Genomic DNA, 18,910 nt, shown 5'->3' on the forward strand with positions numbered 1-18,910 from the left:
GCCCCACCTTTAACTACCCCTACCCATCATACATACTAGCGTACTGTACTACCCCGGTACGGACACGTTCTACGCTATCACACTAATAAAAAGGTGGAGCTGCCTACATTGTGTACGTACCAACACAGAATAATGTGCTGCAGATCATGTCAGCGTGGGTTTTGGCCAGCAGAATTGGGTGCCATGCTTTTCTTGCTTGGACAATACCACACTTATTATATCCGATTTTGGCACCTAAAGCCTTAAACTTTTTACATCGTTATGCCTGGAATAAGCTTAGAGTGCTTGTGCATGCCTTTAGTACAATGGTGGCCATTTCATCCCATTGTCCTGGCTTCGCAGAAGTTAATAGAGTATACACTCGAGGAGACTACTCTCTTAGCTCGGCGTAGAAGGAGCTGCCTTGTGTTGTATTGAAGCATTCATAAAAAATCTTGGTAATATAGCATTTAATCAGTGAATAAATTATATGGCCTATTGCAGAATTGTTCAATCAATGTATAAATTTGTCTTTGATTTGTTCTATAGATAGTTGAGCTTGATGAAAACATGTGCTATGTCTAATTGGTGCTTGAAAACCTGACGGTGGTCATTCAAAATGCATATAAAATTCAACTCAACATTTCAGAGTGTCTCTGTGTTTTGTGTGCAACCCTAAATATGAATACACTATGAGTACACTTGGCGCTCTATTCACGAAGACTTCAGTATGTGTCGGAATGATTTTCCGTGCAGAATTTAATTGTCCTATTTACCATATTCTATTCATGAGCACCTTGGTCTGTGTCAGAATAATTTGCATAGCAAAATTTCTTTGTTTTATTTTGCATGGTGCCTTGTTTAAACCTCAATGTAATTGTTCACTATGCATAATTGTGTCAGTGCATCGTTACGGCGATTGTGCCATCAAATTTCCATCAATATGAAGGTTTATTTTCATGTTGTATATACGGAAAAAGTTTATGCTTCAAATGTAGCTGATCATTATAAAAAATAATGCTACATGTGGTGTAGGTATATCCTATAGCTTCGCTGTATCTGAATTCCTTTCTCTGTGCTGCAAGCCATTACATATACAGTCTTCGTTTCGCTCTGAAACCCGAAATCGCCCAGTGGTTATGTGAAAGAAGGAAGCTATAGCAGTTGAAGGAATTGTTAAACGTAGTAGGTGTAAGGCGATGATGTTGCGATCTCTACGCAGCAGAGAGTGCATGTGTGTTCTGCTGTAAAGTGTGGTACAGAGCAGAGCAGGTCTCACAATCAGCCGGGATTTTCCTGCACTCTTGAACAGAGAAGCCTCAAAGCATTTTTTCAGAATCATGATCGTCCAAGTAGAGAAATACAACTTGTAAGTTCAGAGCTGTATTCCGATGCACTACAAAGGAATATATCTTTTTTTTTTCTTTTTTTGGAGATACTGTATGCTCAGCGCTAGAGTGCAAGAGTATTAGAAACTTTAAATTAACAAGCTTTGCCATACTTGATTTGGTCTTTCAATCAAATAATCACTATTCGTAAATACGAATATTTTTCTTGTAGTTTATGAACACTTCATATTAGCGACTGCGTGATAGATTTCATACTGATCGGAATGTGGGATTATTCGAAACTTTTGAGTAACAAATCAAATGTTTTCATATTTTATTTAGTTTTCAAATGAAATAGTCATTATTCATTCAAGTCCTCGAGTCTAATAGTCGCTATTTGCAAATACAAATATTTCTTTAGAACTTTTCAAAGACTTTATGTCAAGGAGTGTACACGATCGAACATGAAATTGAAGCAAAAGTTCAATTTTTCTTCATCCCATCGACATAGGGCGTAATGAGCTAGAGCATGCTACGTCACTTAGTCAGCCTGATTTATCTGGCTGTGCGAACACTCAGAAAAGTATGTTGTTTGGCACAGTATTCGACAGTGCGTATTGTTCAGTGCTCTTTGTAGAAGCACCACCTGTGTCCTCTCGTTGGAAGCGGATAATATCAGAGTATCTTTCATTGCAGCATACTTTAGAAAATAGTTTGCCAGAACACTTCGAGCTAGAGAAAAAAAGTTTTATTCTTGCCACCTTTTCTTGCGCTAGCGTGAGGGAAACAACCTATCATGCATGAAACACAAGTGTACAAGAGTGTACAGGTTGCCGTAGCCACAGACGACGCGCATGCTGGTCGCGACCGTACGCACATATTTTTTTCCTACGAGGTTGCCTGTATTAAAGCAAAGTTGTGAACAACCTGCTTAATTGTTTCTAATGATTCCTATAAGCTTTTAATAAAGCATGTTTTTAATGTGCCGCATTACGACAGAAGGCTTATATTGTTGTGAATACCAAGGTGTTAAAGTTGTTTGATATTTGTAGTGAGAAAGCTGTACATTATTATCAAACTATTCCAAAAGTAATCGGTATGATTCCATTTTTTTCTGGCACTATTTAAGGCATATTCGGTTTGGTCTCAAACACTGCTATGTGCACACCCCTATGTACCGGCAGCCACAGCAGACTTAAAACACGAGAAGGTACGTAACAGAGCACACTATATGTTACTTGGCGGTCCAGACTTTCGAGTGAAACCACTATCATTCGCACTCGTCAATGTGCCCAAAAAATCCAAGAACACCTAAGCACTTCTTACGAGTTGTGAATGCGAAAGCGATAATGTTAAATTGAAATCCACTGAGTGGTCCTTCAAGTTTTGCACGTCAAGTAATGTACCATAGAGCTACAAACTGCCCAAGCCAGCAAGCAGCAGCAGCCTGTGGTGCTAACGGCACAAGCCACCGACGTCCTGCGTGACGAGAGACCGCGGAAGTAGCAGCATCCGCCAAGACCGGCAGGCTCGCGCAGCAGCTAAGCCCAGTGGGGGTGAGAGAGACAGAAAGATGCAGACCGCGTGCCTGCTTGCCAGAGCGAGGGTGTCATTTCGCTGCTATAGAAGACAGACGCCGGCCTTTTCACTCAATGGGCGATTTGACACTTGCACATCAATATAGAAACTGTTTGAAATCAAGAGTTTGATGAAAACTCGTCTGGTCGGGATTGCTCATAGTCAAATATTAAATGGCGCCAGCCATAAACAGAAAAGTAGTTGTTTTCTTTGCTTTTTTATGTTTGTGGTTGGCGTCTCTTTTACCTCTTTTGACAGTATAAACTGTTAATTTGCTCAAACCAAACCCTTGGCTTTAGGAGGGCCACATTTCTGTACACTGAATTTTCCAAAATAAAGCATTATTATTATTATTGTTAATACTCATGCATGCTTTTAATAAACAACACTTCATAATCTGCAATTTAGTAACAGGAACTTGAAGTGGTCAACAAGGAGTGATGAAGAAAGGCAGTAGCCAGCGTTCCAAACAAAAGTGTGTGCTCATTTCTATCAGTGCAAGCAACTGCTGTATCTTGATGAGGGGTTTCTGTAGCTAGCTCTCCCCCCCAGCTGTGAGAAGCATTAGTGAGTATCAAAGGAGTGTGGTGAGGGCTAGCTTGGTGAGGGAACTGCAGAGATGTTTCGAAAGAGGACTACGCTGTAGAGAGTGGTCCGGGTTGGTGCAGATGCATCTTGAGCAACGTTGGCAGGCAATGAAAGAAAGAATAAACTACAAAGAAAACGAAAATGATGTTGGATGAATAGAAAGTGTTATAACTCCGTGTTGTGCTTAGTTATCGCTCAAAATTGGAAATAAACAGCAATAGACTGTCAGCAGTTGAAACTTCACATAGAGCCTCCTGCATTTTTTTTTTGCAATGACAGCCCAGCTAGTGACGTGAAAACCGGGGGTCACTGTGAGGGTACCACTTTCTACAGGTTTTCCTGTACTATTTAATCCAAGCACCATTAAAATAATGCAACTGCGAGTCATTTAATGCAAGTGCCAATCAATTTAATCCAAAATACCACTGTATTTATTCCAAATGCCAGCCAATTGAATCCAAATGCCATCGAATTGAATCCAAGCATACAGTCCTTCAAGAACGTTCAAATTTTGCGGCCACCGAAATTAAAAAAAATTATTAGGGGTTATTTTTATTTGAAATAAGAAGACAAGGTTGGGGACCTAGTAGTGTTCCTGCCACATGACTAATTACAACCTTTGGGCGCTTTTCTTCATTGAGTTTTGAGAGTGACTCAGAAGACAAATTCTCGCAGACAAGTTAGCATTGTATCATTAACAGAGTTAGTGATACAAGTGCGATGTCATCTTGGGTATCAACTAAAGCATCAAAGAGGGACTCGGTGATAATCACTAGGCACTGTTAGGCATTGGTTATTAGTGAATAAAAATCACTTTTTCTGCTGCCACTTTTGGTAGCCTTCAATCGATTACGTCATCATCGTCACAATTCAAATGCTCATGAAATTAGCAATGAAATGCAGGATACACTTACAGGGTCAAGTCACTAGTGAGCAGAAGTTACTATGCTCAGTTCAGTGTTATCGCAGTTTAAACACGATAACGTCATGGATATCAAATGAAATGTCATAAAACAAGTTATTCAACCCCGCCTATTAGGAGCATGTGTGGTTAAGTCACTAGTAATTAGAATGACTTATTTTCTCTGATAGTGGCAGCTTTATTTCATGCATCTCATCAATGTTATCAATCAAACTCATAAAATGAGCATTTTTGGTGTCATGCGCTCGGTTCGGTTCTCTCCTATGTTCATGTGCCATAGCATGATGGATATCAAAAGTTATTTAAACGACGAATCAGTTATAATAATCCAAAGATGCTTGGATTGAGTCACTTGTGGTCATGAATCACTATCTTCAGCATGAAAGTGGCAGCTATCATTCATTCATGGCGTCATTGGCATCCATCAAATTGGGATCAAAAGAGTATTTTTGGTATCCTTGTTATGTGATAATGTCAGTTTGTTAGAGATCACTAATAGATAGCAATTCAGTTATGATGTCTTGGAGATGCAAGGTTGTAGTCACTACTGATAACGCATCACTTTGTTCTGCATAACAATGGTAGCCACCATTCGTGCACGTCGTCATTGATATCTATAAAAATCTGAGTGAATGAGCATTTTTTTCTCCTACCCTTGCTGACTCGCAATGCAGAGTGATTCTGTGATCACTAGTCACCCATTCCTAGCACCTTCTAACTATTAAACTTGAATTACCGTTTGAGTAAAAGCACCAAACGGAGCTCATTGCTATAGCGATAAATAATGACTCTGCTTTATTAGTTGGACTTTAGTAGCACAAATAATCCTCATTTAATTACATTTTTGTTAGATACCAGTGACAATGTGCCCAAACGATGGCTACCGCTGTAGTACAGAACAAAGTGATCCGTGATCCCTAGTGACTACACCCTAGCACCTCTGAGTTATCAGAATTGAATCACTGTTTAAATAAACTTTTATTTGGCATCTATGATGCTATGCTGCATAAAAGTACAAGGGCACCAGACTAAGCACATCACTAGTAATCATTTATGCTCGGTGTTATCATTTAATGATACCAAAAATACTCATTTTATGACCGTTTGATACTGTTACGAAGAGGAAGCCTGATGCACAAATGTATTTACAACTATTTACATAGTGAAATCTTAGTGGTCCATTAAACCTTGGTAAACCGTACTTTGCCGGAGCCCGGAAAAAGTACGTACTAAATGGTAGTACTGCATAACTGAAATAGCATGAGAGACAGTGCGATGAAAGGGGAAAAAACATGCAGTATTTATTCACTTCTCGCAACAAAAGTTTATTTTCGTTTGATGAGACGATGGCCAAGTGGCGACGACTGCGGCTTCAAAATTACTGAAGCTGCGAGCCAGCTTTTCAGCCAGTTCCTTCATCATCATCATCATCATCATCATCATCATCATCAGCCTATTTCATGTCCACTGCAGGACGAAGGCTTCTCCCTGCGATCTCCAATTACCCCTATCCTGTGCCAATCGATTCCAACTAGCACCCGCAAATTTCTTAATTTCGTTGCACCACCTAGTCTTCTGCCGTCCTCTACTGCGCTTCCCTTGTTTTGGTACCCATTCTGTCACCTTAATGGCCCATTGGTTATCTTCGTGCACATGCGATGTAGCGCTGCAGAACTCGCGGGGCGCCTTTTTCATTGCGGGGTGCTGTTCCCGTCACGACGACTGCATTCACGAGGCTGACGTAACGCGCAGCTTCTGCCACTGTCAGACCTGAATCACCTGTGCTGTCGCATTCTGTGTTGTCTCATCACTGTCGTTAGGCGACACTTCGGCAACTACAGAGGCAACGATGGTGAAAAATCAAACCTCGTAGCCAACATCTCCTCGCAGCAACTTTTTCGCATTCCAAATGCCACACACCGTAGTTAATGGTAGATACCTGTCCTGTGCCAGCGCCGACTTCTTCGTGCCACGTTCGATAGCACGAACAATGTTCAACTTTTCTTCGATGCTGAGCACCCGGTGTTTTTTATCCGAGCTTCAGCATAACGCGAGCCCTAGCTTGCACGACGCTGCAACGCTCTCTGGCACGGCACCGAAATGATGTTGATGTTGCTGTGGCTTCACTCTCAAACGCACAGGACGCTTGGAGGCCGTTCAGATCTCTGCGGCTTGTTGTTCTGCCGGGCTGCCTGATGGGGACAACGCACCGCTGTGATTGCGTGACGAAAAGTAGAAACACTACGTGTTAACTGATACGTATGCAATAAGCTGGTAAAGCTTATGCGGATACAAAACACATGTTCAATGGCCACTGAGTCATGGATTTGTACTACTTTTAAACCGAAACTACTGTCTAAGTGGGTACGGTTTAATGAGGTTTTACTTTAATCGCACAGGCTGGTACAAAGGTCACAGCTCCAGGAGACAGTCTACTATTTTCTCTTCCTCTTCCTCTTGCACGCACAGTCCTGTCCAAATACGCTGTAACATAACCCCAGGGTGCTGGAGCACCATCCCAGTGTTTCTTGGAATGGTAGCGAACTAGATGGACTGTACGGTTTTAAATGGGACACAGGGACGTCAGTTCGTAACTGGGACGACAATGGTGTCTTCAACAGGGGCAATTTCGTAATTTAATTTACCTAATTGTCGTAATGCCCGGTACATGAAAGCAGTTTTTCAGACAGGCCGATATTGTGACTTGGGAGTCCACAGCAGAACGAGATTTCCGGGAGAGAGCTAAAGGTTCCAGTTGCGACTGCCGTAGCCAGTCTTTTGAGAGCCTGAGCCACTGTAAGTTAAGTCGATCACAGGCAATCTGGCGAGCCATACAAGCCCGACCAGCGGCGTCATGGATGTATTCCATGGTATGTCGCGACACCGAAGGTAGCAAGGTGTCAAAAGCCAGAGTGGGATGGCGACCAAACAAGAAGTAGAAAGGCAAGAAACCCGTGCTATCATGACGTGACGAATTGTACACATATGTCACGTAGGGCGAAGTGCTGTCCCTATTGCGATGGTCTGCTGAAACGTACATAGACAACATCTCTGTAAGGGTGCGACTCAGTCATTCAGCGGTCAGTCCGTTCATTCGTGTGTGATATGTGGTTGCGAGCATGTGTTCAGTGGAGCAGGAATGAAGTATGTCTTCGACAACTTGGTACAGGAAGTAGCGGACACAATCTGTAAGCAGCTGCCTTGGTGCGCCATGGTGAAGAATCACATCTTGAAGTAAAAAGTCTGCTGCATCTGTAGCCCAGCTGGTGAGCAGGGCATGTGTAATGGCATAGCGCGTGAACATGGCATAGTCTGTGGCAAAGGATAATTCACTTGTTTCCTTTTTTGTATGTGGGGAAGGGGCCAAGAAGGTCCATGCCAACACGGAAGAAAGGTTCCGTGGGAATTGTCGATTGGACGAAGGTGGCTAGCAGGTGGCGCACATGGCCTCTTTCGCTCTGGCTGGGGTCTCAAGCAGTAACGTAACGGCACACAGAGCTGTAAAGGCCTGGCCAGAAGAAGCGACGGCGAACTCTGCTGTAAGTGCGGGAGGTGCTAAGGTGTCCGGCAGTGGGTGCGTTGTGTAGCTCAGCAAGAACAGTAGAATGGAGATGACGAGGGACAACTAGCAGTAAATATGGTCCATCGGAACTGATGTTGCGTCGATAAAGAATGTCATCATGGAGCACGAACGTTTTGGTTGAGTGATCTCATTGTCCTGAAGTCAAGCGCTCAATGATCTCAGTAATGATGTCGCAGAAGTCAGAAATGGCCAAAAGGCAAGTGTCGGCATCCTGTTCGTCAGTCAGGAGGATTGACGGGATGACAAGACAAGCAGTTGACGTTCAGATGTAAGCAGCCGGACTTTTGCATAATAACAAAAGAATACTCTTGAAGTCTGAGTGCCCAGTGACCAAGGTGGCCAGTCAGGGCTTTCAGTAACGATAGCTAGCACAAGGCATGGTGGTCAAAATGGAAGGCCAAACAAGTAAGGGTGCAATTTAGCCACTGTCCACACCAGAGAGAGGCACTTGTGCTCGGTGATGGAAAAATTGCGCTCTGAAGGGGACAAGAGGCAACTGGCATAGGGAGTGTTCTGCTTGACTCCATTTTGCTGTTGAGCGAGAACAGCACCTATGCCATGACCACTGGCGACTGTGGGAACTTGAGTTGGTACAGATGGATCAAAGTGGCCAAATATCAGAGGCTTTGTTAATAAGCGGATGAGGGTGTCGAAGCTGTTGGCTTGTTCACAGCCCCCCCCCCCCCCCCCCAAAAAAAAAAACAATGCCCTGTCCTTCTTAAGAAGGTCAGTCAGTGGCTGGGTGATATCCGCAAAATTTTTAACAAACCGACAAAAAAAAGAAGCATAAGCCCACGAAGCTACGCACACCTTTTGCTGAGCAGGGTACAGGAAAGTTCTTGACTGCATGAATCATATCAGAATCAGGATGTATGCCGGCAGCACGGACAAGGTGGCCAGGAACTTTGACTTTGTGTTCAAAATGACACTTGGAAGAGTTCATTTGAAGGCCAGCCTCCCTAAAGACTTCAAGAATAGCAGCCAAGCGACTGAGGTGGTTCTCAAACGTGGGGGAAAATACGATGACATTATCCAGATAACATGAGTAGGTGGACCACTTATGGCCCGATAGCCAAACATTGCGAAGAGGAAGCCTGGTGCACAAATGTATTTACAACTATTTACGTGGGGAAAAAGTGGTAATTGCGCAGGCTGGTACAAAGCTCACAGCTCGAGGAGACAGTCTACCACTTCCTCTTCGTCTTCCTTTTGTGTGCACGGTTCTGTAAAAATGCACCGTAACAATACCAGTGACGATATCCATGATACCATGAATGAAACCTACCAATGTCATACTGAAAATAGTGAGTCATGATCACTAGTGATTCTATCGCACCATCAATGAATGATCACAATGGAACGTCATTTAAATGACTTTTCATTTGATATCCACAACACTATGCTGCATGAAAGTAGGAGAGCACCAAACCGAGCGCATCACTAGTGATCACTAATATCTCAGCATTATCATTTGATAATGATAGCAAAAAAACTTTTTATGACAGTTTGATTAATACCACTGACGACATGCAGGAATGAAAGCTGCAACTCCCAGAGAAAGCAGCCGATTCAAAATCACTAATGACTTAAGCACACCAGTTCTTCGTAGGCATGGTTGATTCTCTCATTTTAGGACATTTCATTTTCTATATGTGACATTATCGTGTTTAGAATAGCGATAACACTGAAGTGAGCATAGCAAGTAACTTAAATCTGCTCACTAGTGACTAGGCCCTATCAGTGAGGTTGTACCATGCAGTTACTGGCTAATTTCATGCGAAATTGAATGGTGTCAGTAAGGACGTTTCCGATCGAAGGCTACTGAAAGCGGTAGTAGAAAAAGTGATTCATATTCACAAGTGACTAAGGTACCCATGCCTAGTGATCATCCTTGAGTTCTTGGTGTTTCGTTCGATAGACATAACAACATGGTACCTGTGTCACAAACTCTCTCAACCATCCAATGCTGACATTTCCTCACACCTTTGTGCGAGAATTTCTGTATTCGGACTTGCTCTCAATACACAAAAAAAAAAAAAAAAAAACTGTGCAAAGGTTCTAATTTGTCACGTTGCAGGAATGCTATTGGTCCCCCACTTTGCTCGCTTATTTGGAATTAGAACATAAACCCCTAACATTTTTACGAAATTTCAGTTCCTTTGAAATTTAAAGGCCCTTGAAGTGTGTTATGCTTGGATTAAATTCACAGGCTTTTGAATTTGGCTGGTGTTTGGATTGCTTGGATTATATTGTATGGCACTTGGTTTAAAATGACTGGCGGTTGGACTAATTTGACTAGCACTTGTAATAAATTAAGTGGGTAAACCTGTAGTAGTTGGTCACACTTTTGGGGGGACATTGTTAGGGTCACGTTAACTATCATTTATCGCACATGATTGCATGCCATGCAATTAGCCGGCATGGACTGGCATGGATCGAGCAGCAGCAGTGCCCAGCTAAAGTTACCCACGCTCTTGCAACAACAGGGGTAAAGTGATTGGGAATGTGGTGCTGCCGCAGTGGACTGCTGGCTCCCATGCATTACAGAGCAACTGGGCAGGCATTGAAAAATACTAGGTAGTATCGAAAAGTTTCAAGACTGGCTCTGTTTTAAGAAAATAATGCATTCATGTGCATTCAAATACTGTGACCTTTGAAGAAATTCTTTTGCACAATGGTGCAGAGAGCTTCCAGCTTTACTTAATAGGGGCAAAATGCAAAAACAGCCATGGGGGGGGGGGGGGGGTACTGTTCATTCGGGGGTGCACATTAAAAAAGTCCAGGTGGTCAAAATTAACTAGAGTTCCCCACTGCTGTGTGCTGCATAATCGTATTGTTACGTAAGAAGACTCAGATGAAAAGCTATATATAAGTATATTTACAACGTAATACACTGCACTTGGCCAAGAGGCAAGAGCCCGTGCTAGCCTCCAATCGTCGTCGTCGTCTTCTTAATGCTCGCCTCTTCGTCATCAGTAATACTATTCCGTAGCACTACCCCCGGCAGCAAAAGCGCCGTCCCGGATCGACTAAAGGCCGGACTCGGAAGCAATGTAGTAGGCCTTGAGCCTACTGACGTGCACGACATCACTAGATGCCAGAGTAGATGACGAGGTTGAGCTCACAGGGGCAATTTCATACGTCACAGGCGTCACCTGGCGCAGCACGCGGTAGGGCCCTGTGTATCGCGAAAGGAGCTTTTGTGAAAGTCCGACGTGACGAGAGGGCGACCACAAGAGCATGAGCGCACCAGGCGAAAACTGTACGTCACGGTGGCGGGCGTTGTACTGACGCTGCTGAGTGGTTTGCGAATCCGTCAGTCGAGCACGGGCAAGCTGGCATGCATGGTCGGCGAGGGCGATGGCGTCGCGCGCATACTCGCTTGTTGAGATCGAAGCAGGAGGAAGTGCCGTGTCAAGGGGCAAGGTCGGTTCGCGACCGTAGAGTAGATAAAAGGGAGAAAATCCGGCGGTGTCGTGCCGGGAAGAATTATCAGGGAAACCGTGACTGTAGGTGCGTTGGTGGGGCTGGAGTCGAAGGCAGCTGGATAGGCGGCCTCAATCTCACGCCGGATGATCTTGGTAATATCGCCAGTGTTGTTGGGACGAGGAGCGTCGGCACAGGAAGATGTCGCTGGGGTGTTGGGCAAACGGGCAAACTGCTGATCGATACGTCGGCTTTTAGCGAGTTCCAGGCGGCGGCGTGCACTCTTTTATAACAGCATCCACCGTCGCGACGTTGTTGAATACGAGCAAGTTGAAAGCGTCATCGGCAATGCCTTTGAGGATGTGGGATACCTTGTCTGACTCAGTCATGTGTGCATCAACTTTGCGGCACAGAGCCAAGACGTCCTGAATGTACGTGACATAGGGCTCTGTTGACGTCTGCACACGGCTGGAAAGCGCCTTCTGCGCGGCAAGTTTGTGACCGTAGGGGTTGCCGAACAAGTGTCGGAGCTTTTGCTTGAGCGAATCCCAACTGGTGAGCTCCTCTTCGTGCGTCCGAAACCAAACTCGAGGTGTGGCACCGAGGTAAAAGACTACGTTGGCGAGCATGATAGTAGGGTCCCACCGGTTATTGCAGCTGACGTGTTCGTACAGGCTGATCCAGTCGTCGACGTCTTCCCCATCTTTGCCCGAGAATACGCCAGGATCACGAGGAGCAGGGAGAGTGATGTTGGTCGTCGAAGTGGCAGCAGGTGTCGGAGGCAGCTGAGTCGAGTTGTCATCGCCGGGAGCCATGAAGCTAGGCTCGACGTACCGTCCACTGCGAAGCTCCGTGACGAGGTACAGGGAACGTCCACCTCCACCAGATATGTTACGTAAGAAGACGCAGATGAAAAGCTATATACGAGTATATTTACAACGTAATACGCCGCACTTGGCCAAGAGGCAACAGCCCGCGCTAGCCTCCAATCGTCGTCGTCGTCTTCTTAATGCTCGCCTCTTCGTCATCGGTAATACTATTCCGTAGCAATATGATGGTTTTGGCATATAAAGCTCCAGAATATGTTTTACCGCATTCCTACCACTTCGCTAATATGTCGTGGAAGCCTTTTTTTCTAGAACGAGTCGAGCATGCTTCAGTGATTCATTCTTTAAGCAGTGTTGTGTCAAATTGGCGACGTTTGAGCTGGGTTTTTAATTTTGGGAGGAGATTGAAATAGGCGGTAGCCAAATCTGACAAGTAGGGTAGAAAATCATGTTGTTTCTGGCAAGAAACTCGCATGTGCAGTGTGATTTGTGATGCTGCATTGTCGTCGTACAGCACCCAGCCCACAGAGAACGAAATATTTGAGAAGACTCAGGGGGGGGGGGGGGGGGGGGGGTTAGGCCGTGAAAGCACAAGCAGATGTGGGTGGCCCGATAACGTCATGGTTGGTCGAGGAGGAAACCATGGCAGCATGCCCTACGTTTCATCTGTCATGCTGCAAAGAAAACTGTTTGCGTATTCTTCTTTTAATGTGACGCAGAAAAATTCCTATCGTCTCATGTATTGCCTCTTTGGAGAGCGCAGCGTGTGCGATTTGCCTTCTCGGTGAGCTGATGCAAGACAGAGGGTGTTCGGCGCCATACCTGACGCCGTGACTTTGTTGATATTTCTCAGCGAGCGCTCTTTCACCTCCTCAATAATTCCTGCTCCGTGACCAAGCCCCTAGTGCACCACTGATTGCACCATTTCCCCCAAATTGTCTCCATCAGTTGCTTTCAAAATTGACATTAAAACTCACTGTTGATAGTCGGACCATTTGGCAAGAATTCCTGGTGCATAATACTGTGAGTACCAAAAAAGACAATGAGCATGCACTTTTTGTCAAGCCTAGCCTTTTTTCAGTCATGGAGATATTCATCTTTTCAAATGCAATGACTCTTGCTTCTCTGCATCATATTCATACATCAGTGTTTTGTCCCTACTGATGTTCCCCTACATGAAAGTGTCATTGGTCAGGTTTCACCCCCACTTATATTGCTTTCTTCGTAAAGTTAAAAACGAAGCTCTAATGTCATAATTTATCCTTGATGGTTAATCAAGCTCAAATTGCAGAAGGGTTCTTGGCTTTTACCGGAAAAAAAAAAGGCTTCAAGAACATATTCGCAAAGTTGCAGGAACACTGAGAGCACTGCATTGCTGTGCAAGAGGACTACATTGACGGTGACAGTGTCTGAATGCACATACTAAATCGCTTTCTTCAAGACAAAGTCATTCTCGAAACTTTTTGATACCACCTTGTATAGGAGCCTGTGCTCCACACTAACAGCAGTGGAGCCAGTTTTCCATACCTTATTCTTTTACAGAAACCTAGAAGATAGAATGTGTAGTATGGTTGTAACTTGTAACTAAAAACATAAATCAAGCCTCTTGGTTCCCCTTATTCTTATAACTCGTGACACAGCCGAGTTAACATGGGAAAGTTTATTGGCTAACTCTCCTCCCCTAAGCGCACATACTACACAATGCCTGCGGTTGAAAGGACGTTGCAGATCTGCCACCATGGCTTCAAGGGGAACTGGCTAATGCGCCCAGGGCTATACAGTATCTTGTATACATGCACAAGTACTCAAGAAAGTGGTCATGGGCGCAGCTCCCACAGTAGCCCAATTGGTACGCATTGCATGCACACAGCAAAGGATGTGCATTTAACACTCGCCTCAGCAAGTTGTTTCTTGTTCACTATTGTTCCATTGTTTAGTACCTGTTTCTAAATGTCAGTTTCCTTTCTTTCTTTATCTGTTGGTCTCATGTGGTTATAATATGTACGAGTTACGTGGGACAGTAATACAGCAGTAATAATGACTGTGAAGGATGTATTGGACATTTTGCGATCAGGTGGGCTGGACCTTTGGCTTCAAGGAAATGGCAGTGTTATGCATACATTCCTTTATGCATCCTTTCTCGACCCAGTCATCCATGCATTTTTCTCCTTCCCTATATGGAATGGCAGGTAATGTACATGTTCACATGTTGGTCTCTCTGCCTCTCCTGTTAAATCATTTTGCTTCGGCTTCTGACTGCTGACACTAACTTCTGTGATGCAGTCACCACGACTGTGATATTTTACTATCACTCACCTGCCTCACTCCCTTCTCTCTCTCTGGGGCCAAGTATATGTAACAGTGCTGGAGCCAGGAATAAACATTATGTTAATGCACTTGTTGCCAATTCAATGGCACTCATGATAATTGCCATTCCAACATGCCTTTTGTCTCAAACTTTATTGACCTCCCGGACATTACTAACTGTGGCTGTTCCTGTCTTGCTGAATAGTTCATGCACAGAAAATAAAAGAATTATGTGTCTGATAGTAAGATCGAACCCTAGTTTCCAGACACAACAGTCCGATGCTCTAATCGTTAGGGCACACACACACACACACACACTTATCTCATGTGCTCACACCCGTCCGTAGTGCCCTGCTTGTGTTGACCTCAGCTGTCTGGTTTCGTTCAACCCATTGCCGTATGCATCATGGACTGAGGCATGCTGGGACAGACACAGACTGGTCGCAATCATTGAGTATTGGCAATGGACAGAATTGTCAACATACATGTCGTATCTAAGTTGATCCCCGCATTAAAGCTCCATTTTTTGTTTACTACAATGTCTTCCCTTGATGAGCCCATAAAATCACTTTGGCCCTTTTTTACATAGATCACTGCGTTAACATCTCAAAGTGTGCATTTGCATAGCCTGCCTCAGTTCTTTTTTTTTTTCACGGATGCGGTATTTATGAAAGCTAAACTGCTTGCCTTTTATTCTACACTGAATAGTGCCAAGAAAACAAATTTGCACAGTTCAAAAGCAGCTTATAGCAATAACAAAGAGTCTTTTGTTCTTGTTCGCTGTTGTTTTCCAGAGGAGCTACACCAGGAAAACAAGAATGTTGTGACACCGGATACCTACCACAACCGACAGCCCTTCTACATGACAACCAGTGACAGACCGGTGGTGTACCCAAAGCCCAGACTGGTTGATTCTCAGCTTCTCAACACTTTGACTGACGGTGATCCAGTGGAACATCTGAAGGCAAAACAAGACCATACTGAGGTTAGTTGCATGGTTCCTGCGATTTCCGAAACATAGAAGCTCTTGCGTCTTTCGACCTTGGTGTTGAAACCTATCTTAATACATTTTGTTGCATTTTGTGGACTATGCGTGTGGGTTATTAAGATCAATGTGTTAGTTTATTTTTCTTCTTGTGTCTGTTCATTTTCTTTTTTAGCCCCTTCTACAATTATGACTCATCTCTGACTTCTTGCTTGCCGGAAAATCCACTAGATGGTGCAGAAAGGCTGTGTGTGCTGCTCGAATGAAAAGTGTTTTGTTTTTCTTCAGTTGTTCCCGAGTCTCTTGCTGTAATGATGTCAAAACAGCATCTGTAAAACCAGCCATTTGTTTCACGTTTCATCATTATCAACTAACTTTGCTACAGAACTGTGAAGCTCTTTGCAGGCAATTTCAATTTGGGGCCCCACTCTGGATCAATTTGCTGCTGCTGGCTTCACCATAGTTTCTTTTATGAGCCATTCAATGAGAACACAAGCTCCCTAAAGCCAACGTGGAAGTAAAAAAATGTAGAGAATAGAGTCCCTAGTCTCACATGGAAGAATTACATAATTTAGACATTTGCTACAGGATAACACTTTTAGCCGGCTTCTCAGTAGCGCATGTTCTTTTTTTGTCTTAATGACAGTCTCACGGCCTTCTGCCTAGCTACCCGTTAAGACACGTCATTCCAGGTCATTATTGTTTTTTTACACATTTGCAAGCCGCATAGCAGTGAGGGTAGGGTATTCACTGACGTTCACGGGCAAGTTTCACTGTGACCCTATTGCAGCAAAATGGATTAGTGAATGGTGGCCAGGAAATGGCACCAACCCCATAAAGTACTCTTGACACTGTCCGTGTCACGCAGCGCAGACACATATGCCACATATGCTTTGACACTTTATATGCAATGGCACTGTACGTGTGACACTGCACATTGTCGTATGTTATGACTAGGGACCGGATGTTTATACACTAGAAATTACTATTGTCCGTGCCTGTAACAGGCACTAAAGCTGATTTTTAAGGCGTATATCGGCACCAGTTACTGTCCATTAATCATGCATAGGCTCAGTTAATAACTTCCGCTGTACATCTGAGGATAAATTATGATTTTCCAAAAAACACAGGTCACTAAACCCCTGTTGCATGTACTTCATTTTATTTTCTGAATAAAACTGAATGACACAAGTTGCGTTGGTTGAAAGATTTATCTGAACTATAGTGTGATTAGACACCAGGGGAAAGCTGTGAAAGCAGTGACAAGCACCATCCCAAGATGTTGGGGTTCCGTGTTGTGCCTTTTTTCACTGAGTAGTAGTTTCTATGGAGAAAAGAAATGCTCAACATGCATTGAAGGTAGCTGCGCATACTTGTACATTGAAACATTTGAGGATCCAATGCCCTTTAAAACTGCAGAATGTTGGCTTGCCAGAACCGTTGGCATTTCTTTCAGTACCGAAAACCCTGGATTTTCATCTGGGGCAGATTGAAGTTGTGAGCTAATTCTACCAGCAACAGATTCATTGCGAATGGTGCTGAACAGTTCCTAAATGTCCAAAATGTGCCCCACACTCGGGGACAAAGTTGCACTTGAAAACTGAGTTTGTGCAGCAAAAATGTACAGGACATGAAGGAACACAAATTTCCACACAGCGCCGATCTACGTTGTTTGTGTTCCTTCATGCACAGTATGTTCATGTTGCACAACCTTGTTTTTTAAGAACAATGTACAAACTAGCCTGTGAGTTAATTCTTTTAGGATTGAGTTGCGCCCAAAAATTTAAATTGTTTGATGATGTCCTCTAAAAAGCTGAAGTGAATGCAAAAGTGCACGAAGTCATCTTCAAGTGTATTGTCGTGTAGAGCAGTTTGAGCCTCATTCAGAACAATGCTCTAGTTTGCTGCAAAGCTGTTAATAACAACCTATACACCGGCAAAGTGTTTCTGTTAATTGCGCTACGAAGCATTAATTACTTTACTAAGCATACTAAGAATTGCACTACATATTAAGCACCAGGTCATGGTTTCCATTCTGAGGACGTGACTGCATTTTAATGGGTACCAAACCTAAAAACGCTCGTTTACTTCAATTCAGGTGCACTTCAAAGAGCCTGAGGTGCTCAGAATTATTCTGGAGCACCCCACTATGGCCTGCCTCACGGCCACATGGTTTTGGCGTGTAAATCCCCACAATTTAACTTTAAAATGCGTCACGGTGGTGAGTTAGGCCAGTCGGTTAGGATTCATTGTAAGATTTCATTAAGATTTCATTGTAGGATTCATTTTAAGGACAAAAAGAAGGTAAAAACTACAACACGGCGCCATGTTGTAGTTTTTGCCTTCCTTTTGCCCTTGTATTGTGTTAGCGCTGTTACGAACCTTACAGTGAATAATTTTAAAATGGCTCCAAACTGTCTGTGACAGTGACAGCACTTCATGGTGCCTGTGCTAATGACAATGGCACATTTCTTTCTATTTGTGCTCCATGTCTTCTCATTTTTACCCAATATTGCGACCAAGTCCCACGGGTAAGGTGCCCGCAACATTCCTAATTTGACGTCTGTCATACCTACCTGCGAACTTTCCAGAATTCTTCATAAAAAGTTATAAATTCATGCTTCTTCTACGTTCTTACAAACATTTTGTTGGTCTTTATGAAAACTAAATGTGTTTGCAACAAAGATTCACCTCATCAATCTTTAATTATGGCCGAATGGTGGAAGGACACCAGAGGGGCACCTGCTTCGGACAAGTTCACCCACTGAAGTTCTATTGTCCACACTGGCACAAACAAATGTTGCTGGGATAGTTGGCTCGTCTCTATTATGGTGTGATATAGGATGGAAAATAAAGTCAAGTAAGACCAAGACGGCTACACTCTGGCAAATGTGGGATTCGTTTGGTGTACCTTGTTTTCTTGCATTAAAATTCTATCTGGATGTGATTTGTGCATGTCAACTGGATGTTGTGTTTGCGCCATGCAGCTTGCACTAACGGATGCTGCGACAGCATGTGCAATGCCTTCATCTCGGGCCAGTCGTTCTCAGAAGTCAACCAAGCCAACCATGGCAATTTACAGGCCACCCGGTGAGTCAGTAACCCCCATCTATCATGTGACTGCGCTACTGGTAGACATCAATTTAATCACGTGAGGCATTAGATCCTTCCACATGCATCTGGGCACGTAGGTGTGTGGTTGCCTAGGAAAATGTTTCATAGAAATATTTTATTGGTTGCTGCAGGTTTCATCCTTTCGGATTGTGAAATCATTAACCTGATACACCTATAAAGCTGATAGAGGTTATTGCTCTATTGTTTTATGCAAGAGACCTGATACACTTATAAACCTGACAGCCTGTATTGGTTTATAAAGTAATAGACCAG

The 18,910-nt window shown here is 43.7% G+C and overlaps 1 protein-coding gene across 5 annotated transcripts in view; it reads left to right on the forward strand.

The window, feature by feature from the left end:
* The window catches only part of LOC126516536 (uncharacterized), a 160,073-nt gene that overhangs the window by 60,712 nt on the left and 80,451 nt on the right, over positions 1–18,910 (forward strand). For all 5 annotated transcript variants that reach the window (XM_055063945.2, XM_050166661.3, XM_055063947.2 and 2 more), the window contains 2 exons: positions 15,333–15,523; positions 18,511–18,613. In XM_055063945.2, coding sequence (XP_054919920.1) covers positions 15,333–15,523; positions 18,511–18,613 — 294 coding nt within the window. The remainder of the gene's footprint in view (positions 1–15,332; positions 15,524–18,510; positions 18,614–18,910) is intronic.

The sequence above is a fragment of the Dermacentor andersoni genome, chromosome 1 (genome assembly GCF_023375885.2).
Source record: "Dermacentor andersoni chromosome 1, qqDerAnde1_hic_scaffold, whole genome shotgun sequence".
In the NCBI taxonomy this organism is placed as follows: Eukaryota; Metazoa; Arthropoda; class Arachnida; order Ixodida; family Ixodidae; genus Dermacentor; species Dermacentor andersoni.